Source organism: Thermomyces lanuginosus (assembly GCF_041956635.1).
Source record: "Thermomyces lanuginosus strain ATCC 200065 unplaced genomic scaffold VTN49scaffold_40, whole genome shotgun sequence".
NCBI classification, from domain to species: domain Eukaryota; kingdom Fungi; phylum Ascomycota; class Eurotiomycetes; order Eurotiales; family Trichocomaceae; genus Thermomyces; species Thermomyces lanuginosus.
In genome coordinates, this window is record NW_027192374.1 from 1508964 (window position 1) to 1526489 (window position 17526).

The 17526-nt window shown below is 54.3% G+C and overlaps 9 protein-coding genes across 9 annotated transcripts; 4 read left to right on the forward strand and 5 right to left on the reverse strand.

Annotated features, from left to right (window-relative positions):
- Positions 1-21: 21 nt before the first annotated feature.
- VTN49DRAFT_6574 (uncharacterized protein) lies at positions 22-787 on the forward strand (the record flags this gene model as incomplete). The annotated part of the gene is made up of 5 exons (XM_069414747.1): positions 22-114; positions 166-270; positions 323-531; positions 587-684; positions 732-787. The coding sequence occupies 5 exons, from the start codon at positions 22-24 to the stop codon at positions 785-787; spliced, it is 561 nt and encodes a 186-aa protein (XP_069265962.1).
- Positions 788-872: 85 nt separating this feature from the next.
- VTN49DRAFT_6575 (uncharacterized protein) lies at positions 873-1675 on the reverse strand (the record flags this gene model as incomplete). Its single annotated transcript, XM_069414748.1, has 5 exons — positions 873-950; positions 1003-1205; positions 1270-1475; positions 1536-1552; positions 1616-1675. 5 exons carry the CDS (start codon positions 1673-1675, stop codon positions 873-875), a joined length of 564 nt encoding a protein of 187 aa, XP_069265963.1.
- A 288-nt stretch (positions 1676-1963) lies between these two features.
- VTN49DRAFT_6576 (uncharacterized protein) lies at positions 1964-2821 on the forward strand (the record flags this gene model as incomplete). Its single annotated transcript, XM_069414749.1, has 3 exons — positions 1964-2172; positions 2228-2306; positions 2363-2821. The coding sequence occupies 3 exons, from the start codon at positions 1964-1966 to the stop codon at positions 2819-2821; spliced, it is 747 nt and encodes a 248-aa protein (XP_069265964.1).
- A 241-nt stretch (positions 2822-3062) lies between these two features.
- VTN49DRAFT_6577 (uncharacterized protein) lies at positions 3063-5049 on the reverse strand (the record flags this gene model as incomplete). The annotated part of the gene is made up of 3 exons (XM_069414750.1): positions 3063-4118; positions 4181-4741; positions 4798-5049. 3 exons carry the CDS (start codon positions 5047-5049, stop codon positions 3063-3065), a joined length of 1869 nt encoding a protein of 622 aa, XP_069265965.1.
- Positions 5050-5717: 668 nt separating this feature from the next.
- Positions 5718-6379, forward strand: VTN49DRAFT_6578 (uncharacterized protein; the record flags this gene model as incomplete). Its single annotated transcript, XM_069414751.1, has 2 exons — positions 5718-6247; positions 6301-6379. 2 exons carry the CDS (start codon positions 5718-5720, stop codon positions 6377-6379), a joined length of 609 nt encoding a protein of 202 aa, XP_069265966.1.
- A 153-nt stretch (positions 6380-6532) lies between these two features.
- Positions 6533-8368, reverse strand: VTN49DRAFT_6579 (uncharacterized protein; the record flags this gene model as incomplete). Its single annotated transcript, XM_069414752.1, has 2 exons — positions 6533-7482; positions 7543-8368. The coding sequence occupies 2 exons, from the start codon at positions 8366-8368 to the stop codon at positions 6533-6535; spliced, it is 1776 nt and encodes a 591-aa protein (XP_069265967.1).
- Positions 8369-9048: 680 nt separating this feature from the next.
- On the reverse strand, positions 9049-11555 carry VTN49DRAFT_6580 (uncharacterized protein; the record flags this gene model as incomplete). The annotated part of the gene is made up of 2 exons (XM_069414754.1): positions 9049-9840; positions 9894-11555. The coding sequence occupies 2 exons, from the start codon at positions 11553-11555 to the stop codon at positions 9049-9051; spliced, it is 2454 nt and encodes an 817-aa protein (XP_069265968.1).
- Positions 11556-12766: 1211 nt separating this feature from the next.
- VTN49DRAFT_6581 (uncharacterized protein) lies at positions 12767-13236 on the reverse strand (the record flags this gene model as incomplete). The annotated part of the gene is made up of 2 exons (XM_069414755.1): positions 12767-12847; positions 12913-13236. The coding sequence occupies 2 exons, from the start codon at positions 13234-13236 to the stop codon at positions 12767-12769; spliced, it is 405 nt and encodes a 134-aa protein (XP_069265969.1).
- Positions 13237-13706: 470 nt separating this feature from the next.
- VTN49DRAFT_6582 (uncharacterized protein) lies at positions 13707-17044 on the forward strand (the record flags this gene model as incomplete). Its single annotated transcript, XM_069414756.1, has 5 exons — positions 13707-14143; positions 14197-14833; positions 14883-15864; positions 15919-16658; positions 16718-17044. The coding sequence occupies 5 exons, from the start codon at positions 13707-13709 to the stop codon at positions 17042-17044; spliced, it is 3123 nt and encodes a 1040-aa protein (XP_069265970.1).
- Positions 17045-17526: the final 482 nt, after the last annotated feature.

The window sequence follows — 17526 nt, forward strand, 5'->3', positions numbered from 1 at the left end:
CATGAGGTGTAGCCAGACAAAATGTCAACCACCTCGTATCAAGCCTTGCTGAACGAAGATCCCAAAGAAGACGCCAGTAAACATGAATACTACATGAAACAGGCCCTTCTCATGGTATCTGCCCAGTTTTGATGCGAATAAGGAAAACAAATCTAAGACAAACAGGGCGAGAAAGCGCTCGAAGAAGGCGAGACTCCAGTAGGCTGTGTTCTTGTGTACCAGGACAAAATCATCGGGTATGGGATGAACGATACAAACCGGTCAATGAATGTATGTTCTATGGGAGTTCTTCTTTTCGAGGATAGCCACTGAATGGTACCAGGGAACTAGGCATGCAGAGTTCCTGGCAATCGACGAAGTGCTGCGTAGCTATCCACCGTCAATCTTCCGCGAGGTCGATCTGTACGTCACAGTGGAGCCGTGCGTGATGTGCGCGTCGGCGTTGCGGCAGTATCAGATCCGTCGAGTATTTTTCGGATGTACAAACGATAAGTTTGGCGGTACAGGTGGTGTTTTGTCTCTTCATTCAGAGTAGGTATAAGAGTGCGAAGAAGAAGCCGATCTGGCCGACAGGCTGACATGACAGCCCTGCTATTGATCCTCCATATCCGGTATATGGTGGCCTCTTCAAAAACGAGGCGATTATGCTGCTACGAAGGTTCTATATTCAAGAAAACCAGAAAGGTACTTCATATCCTATGATAATGTGTACATGATGCTGACTTGGGTAGCACCGAACCCCCGACCAAAGAAACACCGAAAACTCAACACGGAATTCGACGAATAGTCTTTGGAGGACAAAGGGAATGATGACGTTCATGTAATTCGAATTGGATATATAAATACATTCCAGGCACACACTCGATAGAAATCTATGACGACTTGGCCTGTCTTTCGGCCTCCAACTCTCTCTCAGCCTGCTGGTAGTACTTGGCCGTGTCGACGCCATGCTAGCTTTACGTTAGTAACCACGAACAAAACACCGAAAACTAAGAATCGTACCTGGTTATGGTTGACAATATTGACCCACGGAAGGACATGTGAGAACAGTCCCGAGTAGCGCGAGTTGCGGGCGGCAACACCCTGCATGTGCTCCGACAATTCCGAGGTGCCGTAGAGCGGCTCGCCCTTCTTCACCTTATCGACCATCTCTCTCATATCCATCTCCACCTCTCGCGCGTTCTCAGTCAATCCGTAGAAGCGATCTGCACGTCGAATAAGCAACCGTACATGGACACTATAAGGGAGAAGAAACTTGGGAGTACATACTGACTGATCGCTGATAGAAAACGTGCAATCCGCCCAGGATACCAATGGCGGTGGCCAGACGCATGAGCGGCGCAAACCCGCCCTTGCCCACGTGGGACGGACTCAGTCGCTCCATCAGCCAGAAGGAAATGGGCCCGGCGGCGGCCATGCCAGCGCCAACCGCGTAATCAGAGGGCCGGGCATATCGGACGACTCTGCTGAGGTGTCTAGCGAATTGTCAGCATGCCAATTCGACCGGGGCGTTTGTATCATCGGGGTTTCCATACGGATCGGAATCAATCAACTAAGAAGGATTTGATCGTCAGCAATCTCTCGTTGGCGATGCAGAGACAGCAATTGCTCTTACCGGATAGTCGGTCTGAATCCGCCGCGGCGGTACCAGCACCTTCGGCTGTTCAGTCGCCATTTTTGCGGGCGATCAAAATCACAATTGGACTCAATTGACTGAGAAGAGGTTCAATGCGGGAGTCGGAGGCCAAGATCGAGGTTGGTGTTGGAGGCGCTAGTCCGGATAAGGTTAGTGTAACTATTCCAAACCTGGATTAGCGTTCTTCCTTGACCATCAATTGCATCGCGTTCGCGACGCGCGTTCAGATATCATCGGCCAATTGTTCCATAAACAATCAAGAAAAAAATTCAGCAATTGAGGGGACAAACCCATCCTCCTCGCAAAATTGGGGTAAAAATAAACAGAATGTCCTCGCCGATCACCAACCCCGATGACGACCTCTTCAACTACGATGTAGGCCTCGACGAGATCCTACAGAACATCCCGAAACCTGCAGGACAACAACCCGCAGTACAACCACCAAGTAGTGATCCCGCCGAACCTGTCCTCGGTTTGGACGAGGAAGTCAAACCCACCAGGCGGCGGAGACAGGTCGCGAAATTGGACGAAGAGCGGTAGGCATTGTGCTACGGTTCGAGAGTCACAAGAAGTATGCTAAGTCAATCACAGGTTATTGAGTCAAAGGGGAATCCCACGGTTACAAAAGATTGCCAAATCGAAACTCAGATTCAAAGGGAAGGGACATGAGGTATGTCGAACTCAGAGTCTTATTGGAAATGATAGGAGCTAAGAATGTTTGCATAGTTCTCCGATCTCGAACGGCTCCTGACGCTTTATCAACTCTGGCTCGACGATCTCTATCCCCGTGCGAAATTCAGCGACGGGCTCGCAATTATTGAGAAACTCGGTCATTCAAAACGCCTGCAAATCATGCGACGGGAATGGATTGATGCGGAGAAGCCGCGGCCTCGAGAGACGACGCCGGTGAGCACCGTTTCGCCAGAGCCGAGACAGGAGCGGCAACAACAACAACAACAACAACAGCAAGAACTGGATTTGTTTCAGTCATTAGAGAACCGAACAAACCAAAATCAGGACCGAGATCAGGGCTCGGAAGATGAGGACCTCTTCGTGGAAGCCGGAGACGACAGACCGGCTCCTCCAGCGGGAACTGAATCAGCGGACCAACTTCGGCGCGAGGTTGATATGGTTTTGGAGGACTTGGAAAACATGGATGACATGGATGACGATTTGCCGGGTTGAAGGGGTGAGAGATCCAGGGCTCAGTGAATGTGATGTCTTCCCAAGCATATACCCCCTTTTGCTTCCAGAGTTACGGGACTACGTCTCCTGGCGCCCAGGTGTCGAAGCAACCCCGACAGGTTGATGAAATTCACGTGCCGGGCAGCGGGTCTACAACCATGAAAACACCAGGTAGATGTTCAGTCATAATCCAATGTATTATTATAAGGCTAGTCTACCATCGTATAAGACTGAAAGGAAATTAACTCGTCCACGACCCGATAGCCTCATCTACCATCCGCCGATACTCCTGCTGCTTGAAGCACTGCTCCAGGAAGACCTTGTATTTGACTTCCAACAGAGCCTTTTCTTTCTCATTCGTTGTGGGCAGGACCTTACGACCAGGCTTACTCATGCGGTCCATGATCGACCAGAGATCCTCGGTCTTACCGTTCGCGTCGGCGCTGGCGGCCTTTGCGCCAAGCATGGCGGCGCCGTGGCATACGGCGGCGTGCACATAGCGCGGGATCAAGACGGGCATGTTGCAAGCGGAGGCGATGAGGCCGACGAGGATATCGTTCTGGCACTGCGAGCCGGACATGAAGATGGAGTTGATGTTGTGGCCGGACTTGTTGAGAGTGTCGACGATTTGCTTCGTCTGCAGGGCGATGAACTCGAGCGTTGCGTAGTAGTAGATGGCGAGGCCGTCGAGGCTCTTGTCGCTGGAGAGGCCAATGACGGAGCCGGTCATGCGCGGGTCGGCAATGGGCGAGCGGTTACCGAACAGATCTCCGTAGAAGAAGAAGTGGCGCGCCAGATACGAGATGCTCGGCGCCTTGCGCTCCTCCTTCATCTCGCGCAGGTGCTCGTTCAGGTAGTCATAGATGTTGACGTGGTAGGACTCGGCCAAGGACGCCGCCTGGTTGAAGGCCGGATGCGTTTCCACGACGTGTCGGAGCAGCTCGCCCGTGGCAGACTGCCCACCCTCGGCCATCCAGAAGCCCGGGATGACGGTGTCGCGGTAAGGGCCCCAGACGCCCGGCACGAAGACCGGGTTGGGCGACATGGCAAGATGGCACGTGGACGTGCCTGCGACCGCGGCCAGACGGGTGAACGCTTGACTGCGGTCATTCGACGCGGCTTCCGAGTCCAGCTCGTCGCCCGTCAGGTTGACTTTGGCACCCACTGTTCCAATCCATCCTGCATAGGCATCGATGACACCACTGCCGATGGCAATGCCGGCAGGGAGGCCCAAATCTGCAGCGGCTTTCTCGCAGAGAGTGCCCGCCAACTCGCCAGCACTGAGATATTCGCCATTCTATGGTCGTTAGCTAATCAATAACTCAACCTATTTAAAAGACACAAAAGCAAAAGGCTCACCACCCCGTTGACGCCACCCAGGCGTTTGTAATTCTCCTCCACCAGCTCTCCCAGGCCGATTTCGCGTAGGAAATCATCTTGCCAGCCCTTGACACTGCCATCAACTCCGACGGGAACATAGCCTTGCTTGCACACTACCGAGCAGAAACTCCGCTTCTCGGTCCCGGTGGCGATATGGATCAGGGCATCGGCCAGATCGTAGAACTTGCACTTCTCGAACAACTCCCGCGGCATGTGATTCTTCAGCCAGAGAACCTTCGGCACCTCCATCTCGATTGACATCTTGCCACCCACATAGCGCAGCAGGTTATGCTTTGTGGCGTTGATCTTCTCGGTCTCCTCCTCAGGCCGATGATCGAGCCATAGGATGACGTTGCGGTCGGTGTCGAAATTCGGGCCTGTGACTGACACGGGCTCGTCGGTCTCGGTATGAAAGACAGCCAGCGAGCAGGTGGCATCGAAGCCAATGCCTCGGATGTTGCTGGGGTTGATGTTATGCTGGTTGATGGCACGCTGGACGGAGATGCAGATTGCGCGCCAGATGTCGGTAGTGGATTGTTCCTGGTGAACGCCATCAGCACGGAAATCCTTTCCTTGAAGGAAGTGGCCGAGCCTACATAGTATCCAGTCTGCGGCTGCCAGAGACTGATATTCTCGGAAGCTAGTCCGACAATGTCGCCCTTTTCGTTGATGATACAGGCCCGAGCACTACCGGTGCCGACATCGATGCCTACGTAGTAATCCATCTGGAGCTGGATATCATTGCGTTCGTCCGTCGACGCCTGTCGCGACGGCTGCCGCGATGGTTGCCGCGACGGTTGCCGCGAGCTCTGGCGAGAGGGGGTGGAACGGAAGGGCATCGAGGCCATGGTTGTATCACCAGAGCAATGCTCGAGTACCTGTGGGAAGGGGTTACACGACAGCCGGAGCAGGACTGGAGAGAGCGATAGGAACTTCTTATTTTCTAGAGTAGTCAAGGGGTGCAAAGGCGGTTGCGGAAGTACGAATGACCAGGAGCCCTCTGATGGAGGGGCAGGTTTGCCCTTGGATCGCCGCCCTCGGCGAGGGCTCTAGAAGCTGCGGGGGGAGCTAAGAGCAGTGGCCCAGCCATTCGGACGGCCACGATGCAGAGAAGCGGGCGTTGGAGTTGTCAACTGACCTGAAGAAATTTCTTGTTCGATCCACTCTGCAGATCAAGCTTGCTTAGCTTTGCAGGTGTTGAATTCCAGGCATTTCTGGGCTCGCGTTTGTGCCATTCCCATGACGTTATCATTCAAGCAGATAGGAGCTCAACGATTGAAACACAATTTTCTACGGAGCTGTCTACTCGGCTAATTTGGATCGCGGATGAATTTGAGAAGAGATCCATGCATATGCATTGAGGGCTACAGTAAGCTTTGGAGGGCGGCCTGAGGCACCATTACCTATTTGCGAGACACCGAACTGACCGGACACTGAAAAGAGTCTGTAGTCTCCATCGCGGCCTAGACTTCTCACCGGCCAAAACTCCGAACACGCATTCCCAAACCCATCCACGATGCGCTTAGCAGCCATTTTCTTGTCCCTGTCCTCGCTTCTCGCGAGCACATGGGCCCAGTCTGAATCCACAGAAATATTTCTATGGCCCGTCTCCGCCGCGCAGCCGTCGTCGCTGGCCCGAATCGCCTATGACCCGCAAACCCTTGCAACAGACGTCGTGTCCTACACACCCCCTACCGAACTCACCTCCTCCTCTTCATCTGATGCGAATAATCTCGTTCGCGTAGGCTTTTTCAAGAATACGCCTTCAGCGTCCAAGCAATGGGTCGGCAGTGTACTCGTGATCCCGGATGGCGCGGCTTTGAAGAACGCAAAGCTGCACCTCCATCTCTCGCCACAGGATGAGATCTACCACGTTTCTTTGTCATTGGATCAAAAGGCTGAGAGTGATGAGCCATCCGATAAGCCGGTCCTGGCCGTTGATTTGGTCCGGACCCGAGCCGGGCCAACTCCGGAGCTGAACAAGCCGATCGTTCCCAGGCCGGACGGGGCGCCTCCGGAGCAGGCCGAGAAGACGTTTTTCCAAAAGTAAGAACCTGGATATATTTTCTCGCGAGCGCCGATTGTAACTGACTTCCTAGGTACTGGTGGATATTCCTGATTGTCACGTTCCTGGCCATGTCCGGGGGAGGCGACCCTGGGCAGGGAGGCGGCCGGTGATCAAATTGCAAGCTGGATTTTACCAATGATGTCAATAGAGCTTGATGATGTGAACCTGTTATGTACATTATAATTCGTAGACCAACCTGCAGTCCGATCTCGTAACATAACATCATTGTCCTCGTACAGAATTTATATATAAAACCCCAAGACTCAGAGTTCGAGTGTTTTGCCCTCTCTCTTGGCGGTACCCTTCGGTCCCAGGGACAGGACCATAATGCCTCGATCCGTCACAGCCAGAATCTCATCCCCGTTGCCGCCGGGCCGGAAAGTCAATTTGTGGCAGACCGCCCCCAGCTTGAAGACAACCGGCTCTAGCACCACGGCAGTCCCGATTGTGTGCTCGCGCCAGCTCGCAGGGTAGAAATCCTGGTCACTCTCTTCCTCTTGCGTCGCACGATGCAGCTCTGAAGGGTCCATGGACCAAATGTACAGCGTGTCCCAATTGGCAAAGGCGAACCGCGTGCCATCCTCGGTCGCCGCTGTGATGCCGCCCAACGACGTCGTTGATGGTTCATACCCAGCCAGGTAGGCAACGACGGTCCAGTTTCGCAGGCGCCGGCCTCGGTCAAGATTGACCACGTGCCCACATCGGTTGGCATCGACCTTCGATTCTGCCATCATCACGCACGCCCGCGATGGGAGCAGATCCGGTGGAACAGGCTGCTGAGCGATGCCGTCGTATAGTTGGTCTGCCGTGGCGAACGTGAAATATCGCCACCGGCACAGTTCGCGGCCACCCCGGTCCTTGTCGCGATATGTATCGTGGCCTGCGAAAAAGGGAATGGCGAGCGAGAACAAAAGCGTGACACCCAATGACGAGGCGCGGGCCATGGTGTAGTTGCGGTGTGCCTCCGAGGTCACAAAGTAGACATCGTCAGTCTCGCTATCATACTCCTGGGTGAGATTCTGGTAGAAGCTGTGTAATGTAGAGTTGGATGTATAATAGAGCAGTTGCCTGCCATTGTCGCTGAACGCAAGGCGTGTGACGGGTTCCAGAAGTCTTTTGAAGGCTGGGTAGATCAAAGCGCGGGCGACACCGTCTTGACGTTCCGGGTAGAACGAGTGTTCATTTGCGGATATAACCTCGGTGCATTTGAGCCCTATCATTCCCTTGAGTCTTGATGTCCCCCGGCAGTGTCAATGATGCGATAGAGACCTACAGATTGCATTATCATCCTCTTGCTTTTCAACCAGCTCTCCATGATAAAGGTTCACCATGTGTTCCTCGTGATTCTCCGTCTTCCACCACGAAATGGCGAAATCATAGTTGTGCCATCGGATCGCGTCGGCCACCGCGAACGCAATGGGCGACCAATCTGTTTTGTCTGTGAACTTGTGCACGGCGATCGGCTCCGTGCCCCTCGCGAGATCATAAAAGAATACCAAATACTCGACCTGCGGATCGGCATTCTTCGCGTCGCGGGCAAAACGGAACGACGACTTATTGGCGGGCCCATCGTCATCCCCAGACGGCGCCAATCTAGCAAGCACTGCCATCACGTCCTTGCCGGAAAACGTGGTCTTGACCACCGTCATGCGCTGCCCATGATCCACCTCCGGCAGGGACAGCACCATTAAGCTCTCCTTGGGTTTCTTGGCTGACAAGATGTGAACCCGCTGGTCATTTCTCGACACCAGTGCAATGTACGGCTCACCCAGTGGGGCCATGGATGACGCCTTGAGATCCATGCTCTGCGTGCCGAACCCGTACAATACGCGATCCGCGTAGCGCTCGGCGCCCAGCAGGTACTTGGCCGCCCGTCGCCGCAGGAGCAGAAACAGGCTCTCCGTACTGTGCTGATCTAGCCCGGCTTTCGCGCCGGGGATCCGTCGTAGATGATGCAGGACCAGGTCCCGCCTGGTCGAGGCCAACGTGTAGAGGTCATGGCAGGCCAACGCCGCCTGGAGATAATCTTCGGTGTTGCAGGTGCGTAAGATGAGCTGTATCAGCTCTACTGGGAGCTGGAGCAGCTTGCAATTGTCCATTTGGTTTTGGATCTCGCGAGTTTATTTTAGGACATCGGACCAAGAGTCTTCGTCGTGATGTCCACACTCCGCAATCGCTTCCAGAGGCAGAACAATGAACTGCACTAATCAGTCTAGACCAAAACAATATGGAAAAATTTGTAAGCAAGCACTACAAGGCGATATGGACTGTGAAAGCCCTTAAGTAGAGCTTCATAATCACAGTTCTGGGTGCGGTGATGGCTGGATGCCCCACAAAGCCCTTTGCTGCCTGGTTCTTAGGCCGTTGCAGCCTACATACTGAGATTTATTGGGAATGAGAACGAAGTTAATACGAATAAGAGTGCACGAAGGCTTCAAGTCAATCTGGGAGACGTGTTGGATCGTGATTGATAGGGAGCATTAAAGGTAACATCAGCTCCCACCGCCGTCCATTACACCAGTTGGTGATCAACACCACTCCAGTTGGCACTGCACTTTAAAGTCCGAGGATACAGGCAAACGACGTGCCATATGAACACGACCTAAGTTTAGAATCTACGATATCTATTAACTGCCGGGTGTATTGAGTTCGCTCTCTCTACCACCGACCAGGGCGCCCAAGACAACCTTAAACGCCATCAATGACAAGAAATGAAGACAAAACATGAACGGGTATCTCTAATACCGATGAATCTATGCAGCATCATGAAGCGCCCTCCTCACTGCTCGGAACTCGCATCATTGCTCAGTTGCCGCACTGCCCATTCCAGGATACACTCGTAGCAGAGCACAAATTGGCTGAGGTTCTGCACCATACTCGGTCGCTGCGTGCGAAAGTCCTCGACCGTCTTCGCGATCAGGTCAGTGTTGTCATCAAAGACCCAACCAGGTGTCGAGCTACCCGCGGGCTGTGACCGCGACGCGCGCTGTCGTTTCAGCATGTCCAGGACGCTGTCCACAGTGCAGAATGTGCCAGTTCGTCCGCAGCCAGCACTGCAATGCACGATCACGGACCGTTGGCCAGCGGGCTCGGCGTCGGTGTTGCTGTAGGTCGCGCCATTGCTCATTCTTGTGATTTTGTCGCATTGCTCCACCAGTTTTAGGAGATGTGAGGGTTGTGATGTGCCAAAGTCCGGCCAATGTGAGTACTGCAGTTGCGTGATTTCGCGGATGGGTTGAAATGGGTATCCCGAATGTGTCAAGGCAAGGTGTCGCACAATGATCTCCGGGTTATCCATCCCGGAGCCGAAGAATCCTTCTCCAACGGATTTGGAAGCATCAGGATCCGACAGGGAGCGCTTCTTGCTCGGAGCCGGCTCCGGAACGTTTGTCATCGGTTCATCACGTGATGAATCCATCGATATACGTCGCTCGGCCAGAACCTTGACCTTGAACGGGCCGTAAGTCCCAGTGGACCAATATGGATGGCATTTGATCTGCCCTCTCTCAACTTCCGCCGTCAGGGCTACAATCACCCGCACATCTTGTTCCCATGCCACACGCCAAAAATCCTGTTCACCATGGTTAGCCATTGTCAAGAGCAGATCGACTGGAAGACACATACCGCGAATGTCTCCGGCAGAGGAGCCTGTGTCGCAATATAGCTCTTGTTCGTGTACTCTGCCTTGACATGGTTCGCGTTCACGTAATCGCAAGAGCCCTCAGGGACGTCTTGTAGTCGGACCCTTGAATGGTCAAATGGATAAATGTCATTATATCGATTCTTGGAACCCTTCTCGAGCCCTGCCACTCGGAACTTGGTCGTGGAACTACCTCCCGGACCATAATCGGCGGTCGGAGACAACGCTTCCCGCATACGACGCAACTCTTGTTCCTCGATCCGAAGGAAGCGCTGCGAGATGATATGGCCTTTGTCTGAGGCGTCAACCGCTCCGCGAAGCCATGATGGCAGCAACTTTTGCATCTCGTCCGTCATTCCGGTCGGCTTTCGAACCGGTACCTGTCCGACGCCGCCGACCAGGTCCATGTTCTGACGGATGTTGCTAAAGAATGGCTCGATCGCTTTGGCATCTGGTATGGAACATCCGCCCGCAACAGGCACGGACGATGGAAGCTGGAGACTCATGGACCGGGGGTGTTTGGCGGAGGTAGCCGGCTTGTCCGGTGTCTGGCGCTGAACATGTTGGGGAAACTCTCGAGAGAACGCGGCAAAGCCGCCCCGGAGGATCAGGGCTTCGCCTTGCCAATTCTCTGCTCGAAATTTCTTGAGCATGTTGATCAATGTGGTCGCATCACGAACACTCTCTGTATTCGAATCGTAAACGATGATATAGTTGCACTGACGCCACGTGCAGAACTTGCGCCGTTCTGTCTCACCCACGAACGTGTCCCGCAACTTGTCCGTGTTGAACGACGCCCGTTTCAACAGGGTGGTAGGAATGCAGAGGTTCAAGGAGCCGCGGATGTTGGCTTGGGCGTACTGAGGATACGGTCGTGTATCCAGAACCAGAATCTGCTCCGGGTGTTCTTGGAGTATCTTCGCGCATCGCTCTGGCGTGGCAAAGCTGAGCCGGTCGGTTTCCAAAGAGGTGGGCGATGTTGCCTGGTGGACAGCCGGACTCGACACGGCACCGGCCGATAGCGACAAGTGGAATCCGGGAGGCACTGGCTTCATGGGGAAAGTCGCCGAGGAGGACCGACGACCTTCCGAAGAGTCTTGCTTTGGTTGTTGAAAAGGAAACTCTGTACTGCTGGTCGAGACATGACTTGGTCTGTCCGACCCGGACGACGACTGGTCATGGCCACTGTCGCCACTTCCCCCTGATGCTTGCACGGATGCATCCGGCCGAGTCCTTGGGGAACTCAGTCCTCGACCACCGGACGACGCTTCGGCGGCCTCCGATGCCCGTTGCTTCGACTGAAAGATCTGTTTCAGGGTGGGAGTGGGTGCCACCGTCTCGTGCCGCGGACTGGGCACCGAGCACGACGGCTGGACTAGATATTCCCAGTTCTTCCTTGCGTAGGGACCCGGATTCGAATCCGGCGGGTTGCTCGAACTATCGACAAAGAGGCCAAAGTAGTTGGGACTCGCTCCGGGACCACTGGATGCCGGGTCGCCTTGATGACCTGCGTGCAGGAACGGCGATGGAAGCGGCCCTGAAAAATATTGGGAGGGGAGCCCTAGCGGCGTATATGACGAGGACGCCATGTCGGGACCCCAGGAGGGCGAGGAGGAAGACTGGTTTGGGGCTGCCACGCCTCTCATGGTGACGAGTTTCGCTTGCTGGTCTGGTTCTTTTAATCAAGCAGATCGGTCTCTCACACAGGCCACGCCGAGACACGCATCCATCTTGCAGCATGCGCGCACCCGCTGTCAGCAGTTTGCGAACATGACCAGCCCGATTTCTCTTCCGGCACGTTTTCAAGCGTCTGGACCGTACTCGACCGAGAATCGACAGGCAGTGGCAAAGATTTCAGGGAGAGGGCTGGCTTGTTAATAATGCAAATGATTTTGTTAATCGAGGGGCATGGTCTCTGGGATTAACTAATTAACGGTGCAGAACTGGTATTTCCAGGGCTGCATGATAGGACACACCCGGCCAGAACCCGCACACGGAATTGGAGTATTTTGTATTTTAGGCTTTTGACCAAGAAGGGATTAAGCCGGCTGGGAATCTCTCTTGCTGAATTTCTGGGCTCATTTCATAGTGGGCTCGAGACGGTGAAGGCTGGCCAAGATCGTCGAGGCGTCTGGATCGAGAGTGGAGCCTGCAGCGATGATATCATCGGCACCACCGGTGAATTTGGAAAAGGGCGAGCCTATGAAATTGCAGAAAATGGCATCAAATGCACTGCAATTCGCCCGCCGCTCTGCAATTGCGCGCGCTTTGCAAGCCACGTTCTGCGGGCGAACGCCGAATCGGCGCCGAGCCCACGGTTGGCGCTGGCCGATGACGTTATGCCAAGCGTTGGGCTACGGGGAGCCGCTCTGGTGGCGAACCAGCATGCAGGCTTACATAAAGACCCCTGTCTCGTCTCCGGACTGGGGATTTCCCTTTACGGCAGCCGAGGCTCTGGAAAAATTGCATCTCCGGCCACTGCTCCTGCTCGCAGCCGGAGTCGGAGACTTGGAGGTCATTACGGGCAGTCAAGGGATGCAAAGGTCGAGACAGAGGCATGCATGAGGGCGCGTCGGGATCAAACCGGATCAATTAGAAACTTTGCAACCATTGCATGCGTTTGATTTGTCAGACGTCATCAGATCATGACACACTGATGCACCCGCAGTCGAGCTCCTGGCTGCAGGAGGTAGTATGTACCGAACGAATCAAGCCAACCAATGCTATTGGAGGGGAAAGGAGAGAGCATGCGATACTCCAGAAACTCAAAAGAACAAAGCCCATGCCGCCAACGCCAATGATGATGCTAGTCATGCTACAGTACACAGGACAGGACCTTCTGCGGGATTCCCTCAGCTCACAGGCGGCCATCCGGCTCGCCGGGAAAGCGCTGTACCCGGCGCTGTTCCCAGTCGTCGAGGTCTTTGGCCATGAGCCGCTGTAACCCTCCATTAGCATTTTCCTCATTCCAGCCATCACACAATAACCAGGGCGGGGGCGTACATAGTATTCCTCGCGTTCGCTGCCCACAATTCGTCGTCGAGGGTTGCGGTGGATGGTCTGCTCGCCGTCTTCTCCTTTGAGTCCAAGCTCCAGGGCCTCTTCTCGCGTCAATTGCCGGACTTTACGGTCGTGTCGCTCGTACCGCAGAGCGGTAGCGGGGGTGAGCACGAACGAGGCGGCGACGATAACGGTAATGAACGGCAGACCAAAGAGCAGGAAAGGATGTCGAGGGAGCTGGGCCCGATAAAGAGCGCCTAATCGCTCCCCCAGCGATGACGAGGCGGTGGTCGCGCGGCGGAACCGTTTGGAAGGGAATACGGCCATATCTGGGCCGAGTCAGCCGGTTGAAGATCGAGCAGAGAAACTGCTAACCTATTACCGAATGATACTGCCTTGGAGATCGTAGTTTGTCAAGAAATCGCACACTTCCAAAATATATTATCCGCGTAAAATCCTGATATCAATTGATCACACCTGATCTGATCAATTTGCGAATTTCGAATCTGTGCAACTGACACCTCGTGGGTAAGGCACCAAAATCGAAGGAAAAAAGATGATCCGACCCGCAGCCAAGCAACAATTATTTGTTGACAAGGGCCAAGCGCAAAGCGCTACATGCTGCAGCAAGTGAACTACAGCTATTTGCTTCCATTGTGCAAAATATTCAAGGTCGGGTCGGGCTGGAGATTGCGAGTGTAGCCTGCCAAGCGACCTCTGCGCTCCATCGCAGTATACCGACAACGTACAGCCCGGATCCTTAACCGTACATTGACCATTCAAGCAGGCAGCAAAAAATGGCGCCCAGTTTGTTTTCAGGCTTCGGAGCCACGGGTGCAACCTCGACGTCCCAGCCCGGCGCGAGCATTTTTTCTACGACGAATCCTACGCAGTCTTCGGGAACGACAGCAACGACGGCCCAAACGCAGACGCCTTTAGGATTCTCGTTTCTCGGGCAGCAACAGAAGCAGCAGGAGCAGCAGCAGACACAACAACAGCAGTCTCAGCAGGCGGGGCAAGGACAGCAGCAGACGCAGGCGCAATCCCTGCAGTCCACACAGCCGGCGTTCTTCAACAGCTTGCTGGAGCGTGGAAAAAAGCGCCCATTCTCGACAACGGGGCAAGATGCCGGACTGGGAGAGCTGCCGAGTTTGCAGCTGGGGTTGGATGATATTCGTAGAAAGGCCCGAGAGCTAGGGTCCGGCGCTGCCCAACGGGGTCGGGACAGCAAAGCGTAAGTCTACAGCTGTACGTGAATACGAAGCTAGGCTAATCATTGGACCCTAGGCACACATTGCTCGCAGCGTCCGGGATTTCCCCGGCTCAGGCTTTGCGCGATTTGCGGAATCTCGACACACAAGCCGCTTCCACGAGCCCATTCAAGGTGCCGGACAGCTTTGACCCCGACAATGAGAAGTTTCTGCGAAACATTCAGCAGCGCGGTCGGCAGGCGATGGTTGCGGAGAGCTTGGCACGTGTTCAACGGGATTTTGACGCCTTTTTGGAGGAGAAAGTGAGCTTGAATTGGGACGATCAGCGTCGTAGGATCTTTCAGCATTTCGGGTTGTCGACAAAGGACGATCCTGTTGAGGATACGATCGGGAAGGGTTCGTTTGCGCGGACGTCAAGACAGCCCAAACAACCAGGAGCTCTGTCGGGCACGCGGAGTGTGTTTGGCCGATCGGCGCTTGAGAAATCAATCATTGGACAACCGGGGGGCCCGTTGGCGAGTTCTCAGCTGTTCCTTGATCCGAGCGAACGGAGCGAAGGAGCTGGTCCCCAACCGGCAGATACTCGCTTCTTGCGGGAGAAGATGGGCTTCTTTGCCGAGAAGGTGAAGCGGCTCAATGTCGCGCGACTCGAAGAGAGGCCATTCCCGCTGCTTCATGAATTTGGTGAAGTGGAAGAAACCACAGGCGGCGATGTGAGTGTGCTTCTCTTTGTTGATCAGCAACATGAGCTAACCCAGACAGGTTCCTCGACAACTGCCAGAGGCATACCGCGCGCTAATCCAAATCGTCGGGGAGGATCCAGAGGCAACAAGTTTTTCAGACTCTGGAGCCGTTCGAGAGCGCCAATTTGCCGCTGACTATCTGAACGAAGCGCCAAATTCTAAAGGTGCCACGGCGCTACGCAAGCGGATCGTGGAAGGGGCAAGAGTGTATCTGGAGAAACGCTTCTTCGCCGATGTGGAGGCTGCCATTGCAAAGAACCCGCGTGAAGCACAGCTCGGCGGTATTCCGTCGACGATCAACAAAATTCGTGCCTATATTCGTCTACGCGCGGCCAGGAAGGATCTCGCACCCGATGGCACCGAGCTGCAGCTGGTTGGAGATGACTATTGCTGGATTCTCATCTTCTACCTTTTGCGCTGCGGTTTCGTGACTGAGGCTGCGGAATATGTAAGCTCAGACCCCGGGTTCCGTTCTCTGGATCACAAATTCGTCACGTACATGACGACCTATGCCCAAAATCGCCGATTGCCAAGGGATCTTCAACAGAAGATCAATGGCGAGTATCAACAGCGACTGCGGAACGCTCCCGAAAATACCATTGACCCGTACCGTATGGCTTGTTATAAGATCATCGGTCGCTGTGATCTTTCTCGCCGACGTCTTGAGAACGTCGGCCAAGGAGTTGAAGATTGGATGTGGCTGCAGTTTGCGCTCGCACGAGAGGATGACCGCGCCGAGGAATTTGCAGGCGATGTGTTTGGGCTCGAAGACATCCAGACAGACATCACAGAGATTGGCCAGCGTGTGTTCGGCAAGGGGCAAGAGGCGCCGGGGGGCTACGGGACCTTTTTCCTTCTCCAGATCCTGGGTGGTATGTTCGAGCAGGCCGTGTCCTATCTTGGGTCGTATGCTCCTGTCAGCGCGGTTCATTTTGCCATTGCTTTGGACTACTACGGGTTATTGCGCGTCTCCGACTTTTATGCCGCTGGCGAAGATATCCGTGAGTGCCCTGATGATTGTATGTTTGTTCCGCTGGACTAATGTGGTTCTACAGTTTCCTTCAGCACGAAACAACTCCCTCAGATCAACTTTGCGTATCTCATCACCCAGTACACCCGTGAATTCCGAACGGGAAATGTCGAGGCTGCCGTCGACTACTTTGCGCTCATCTGCCTTAATGCTGACATTCCGGGCGCGCTCGGCAAGGCGCAGGCGTCCGTCTGCCATGAAGCGCTGCGCGAATTTATCCTGGAGACGAGAGATTTCGCCAAACTTTTGGGCGACATCCGCGCGGACGGCGTGCGCATCAAGGGCATGATTGAGCAGCGGCTCAAGCTGATTAAGTTGGTCGATCAGGAAGAGTTCCTGCGAACAATCACCGTCCAGGCGGCTGCCGTCGCGGATGACAAAGGCTTGGTCGCGGACGCCGTCTTGCTGTATCATTTGGCCGAAGACTACGACCATGTGATTGAGATCATCAACCGCGCACTTTCTGACGCTGTTGCTCTGGACCTCGGACAGTCAACGTCCAGCTTACAGCCCCTCAAGCCGCGGGTTGACCCCGAGCAGGGTGAGGAGGGAGGTACTCAGGTGCCTGAGCCGGGCAGCAGTCTCAGCATGGCCACCGTGGACGACCCGGTGGTTTTGGCGCGCAATATCATTGGTCTATACAATAGCAATGCATTGTACTACCAAAAGATTCGGCCCGTCAATCGCGATGCATGTGGCATGCTGTTGCGGATCATGGAAGCCAAGGCGCAAGTCGAGGCTGGGAACTGGGCGCCGGCTCTTGATGTGAGTGTTTTCCAAAATACCTTGTGCGCACTGTTTTGTGCTGACCTTCTCCTTCCCAGGCAATCAACGAGCTTCAAATTCTGCCACTCCGCGCTCGAGGCTCCATGCCGTACGTCCGCAATGCGGCGCAGACATTCACTTCCCTGCCCAGCGTGATCTCGCGCAACATTGGTTCCTTGATTATCTGGAGTATCACCTGCATCGGCCGGGAGCGCGAGCGGCTGCAGTCGGGCGTGTATGAGAACGAGATGCGGCAGACGCTGGCAGACGAGCTTCTGGTCATGGCCAAGGACCTGATGGTGTTTGCGGGCATGATCAAGTACAAGCTGCCGCCGCGGGTGTACGAGACATTGGCACGTGCGGGGGCCGAGGTTGGAGCGGTCTGAACAGTAACCTCTCTGTTGCATGTTGAGTCGATAATTGTACAGTATACTAGTACGTTTATTCGAGATGATAATCTACGGTTCGGTATGGCGGGAGCTCAGTCGGTATTCTGTGAAGCGTGCCATACATTAACTACATTGTCTCTATCTGTTTTAACCGAACCCAAGTACAAACCCGCTTCCAGAAGGACTGACTCATTTGTTGATTCATTGTACTGACGACCATTTGACCTGCAGTCTAAATAATATTTCATGGAAAAATGGAAGGTTAATTTACAGCGTTTCCAACAGAGTTTCTGAAATGATTCAATTCTTGATTAATAACGCTTCTAGTCTAGATTCTCGTCAACGATAGGGGTGATTGTAGACGAGCATACCTAATGCCATGATGGCGTGGTGTTATCTGCAGACACTGGCCAAACCGAATAGCCAAGATGCGATGAGATAGCCAGACTTATTCGCCACAAAGTCCTGCTTTGGTCGGA